Below are 1,902 nucleotides of genomic sequence, written 5' to 3'. Positions count from 1 at the left end.
TTGACACAAATCTGCCATAATATAAATATTTATATTTTGGAATAAAAAAAATAAGTAAATTTAATTAAATTAAATTAGCACAGACGTATGTAGGTATTAGTACCTATATTATTTACATCACGTATTTACTTATCACGGTTATATGTAGAATGAGTCGGAGGGGGATTAAATATTGCGACATTAAAAATCTATCATAGTTCTATAAAATTGATAGGTATAAATTTTTTTTTTAAATTAAACTCATATCAATACAAAACTGGATCAGAATTAAATATACAAGGTGTACAAATATTCCGTGGACATAGAACTACTACGTATTTTTTTATTTATTTACCTCTGTACAAAACTGCTTCGTTTGTCAGCTTAGAGGGCATCAAACTTTAAAAAAATAAAACACATTTTTCTCAGATATTTTAAGAACCGTTATTCCGATTTGAATGAGATTTTGGGTGTCTATTTATTGCTAAGTGCTTTTTGGCTTAATTAATAACTTGGCTAACATTTGGCTTTCAAAAGTCCAGAAAAAGTACCGGAAGGATGAAAACTACCTTACCCCTACATAACTTTTGGTATAAATATTTTCCAACTCCACTGACAACAGATTTTCTTTTCGTAACATACTAGAGGGACCTAATATTTAGTACATTTTCTATATATATAAAGCGGGGTCCTACAGCTTCTGCCGCATCCCGCATTTCGACCTCCATATTGCTCGATTTTGCCATTCTTCCTGGTTAATAGCTCTGTCTCTCATGTACTGGTCTACTCCATCTAACCACGTAGTTGTATATGTATCCTCTTTTCCTTCTGCTTTGGGACGATACTCCATTGCCCTTTTTGGCCATCTTTCCCATCCCACTCTTTTTACGTGCCCATACCATAGTAGCTGTCTCGATTCGATGTTGTCGGTGCTGGTATATATTCGCCTTGTTCTTTGCCTGATCTCCTCATTTCTAATATGTTCCATCCTTGATATGTGACATGCTCTTCTAAGAAAGTCCATCTCCACTGACTCGACCATCCTTCTTTCTTTTGCTGTAAATTGCTAGCATTCGGCACCGTATGTTAAAATTGGATCTACGATTGCTTTGTAAATCCTTATCTTTGTTTGGATGGATGTTTTATTTGACCACAGGAGAGGGGTTTAAAAGACCGATTACTTTCTTACCTTGTTGAACTCAACTATGTATATCTTTCTTGAAGTTCCCTTCTTCAGATATAATACTTCCTAATTATTTATATTCGCTACATCTTTTTAATTTCATGTATGTGTAGTTCAGGATCTTCAGTTTGTTCTTCTCCTACTCTCAGGTATTCGGTTTTTGTGAGGTTGATATTGAGTCCCCATCTGTCGTATTCTTCCTCAAGTTTCCTCAACATATAGTCGGCATCCTCCTCACAACCTGCAACAATAACTTGGTCGTCTACAAAGAACAAGGTCGATAGACAGTGGTTGTCAATCTCTAATCCCATAGCTCTACTCTTCCTTCTCCAGTTTTTCAATGCCTCCTGGAGATATATTTTAAATAAGGTAGGTGATAAACTGCACCCTGTCTGAGTCCTTTTGATGTCAGGAAGGATTCCGATAAGAACTTCCCCTGTCTGATAATACTTTTTGATTTTGTAATATATTCCAGATTGTATTGATATATGTTTTACTCACATTTGCCTCAACCAAGATTTCAAATAGTTTCTTCAAAGGCACCGTGTTATAGGCTTTCTCTAAATCTATAAATGCGTGTCCAAATTTCGAGCTCTCCTTTTTTCAATTATTTGTTGTAACACAAATATGTTGTCTATACAAGAACGCCCAGCGCGGAAACCACCTTGTTCTTCTATTTCTTCAAAGCTCTCTTCTACTCTCTCTCTTTTAATATCCTGCCATACAACCTTCCCATTGAG

General features: G+C 35.4%; 1 protein-coding gene across 1 annotated transcript; it reads right to left on the bottom strand.

The window, feature by feature from the left end:
* Positions 1-670: 670 nt before the first annotated feature.
* LOC115874999 lies at positions 671-1,021 on the bottom strand. Its single transcript, XM_030890310.1, has one exon. The coding sequence runs from the start codon at positions 1,019-1,021 to the stop codon at positions 671-673; it is 351 nt and encodes a 116-aa protein (XP_030746170.1).
* Positions 1,022-1,902: the final 881 nt, after the last annotated feature.

The sequence above is a fragment of the Sitophilus oryzae genome, unplaced genomic scaffold (assembly GCF_002938485.1).
Source record: "Sitophilus oryzae breed Bouriz unplaced genomic scaffold, Soryzae_2.0 scaffold_130_pilon_pilon, whole genome shotgun sequence".
In the NCBI taxonomy this organism is placed as follows: Eukaryota; Metazoa; Arthropoda; class Insecta; order Coleoptera; family Curculionidae; genus Sitophilus; species Sitophilus oryzae.
This window is presented reverse-complemented; position numbering and strand designations above follow the sequence as displayed.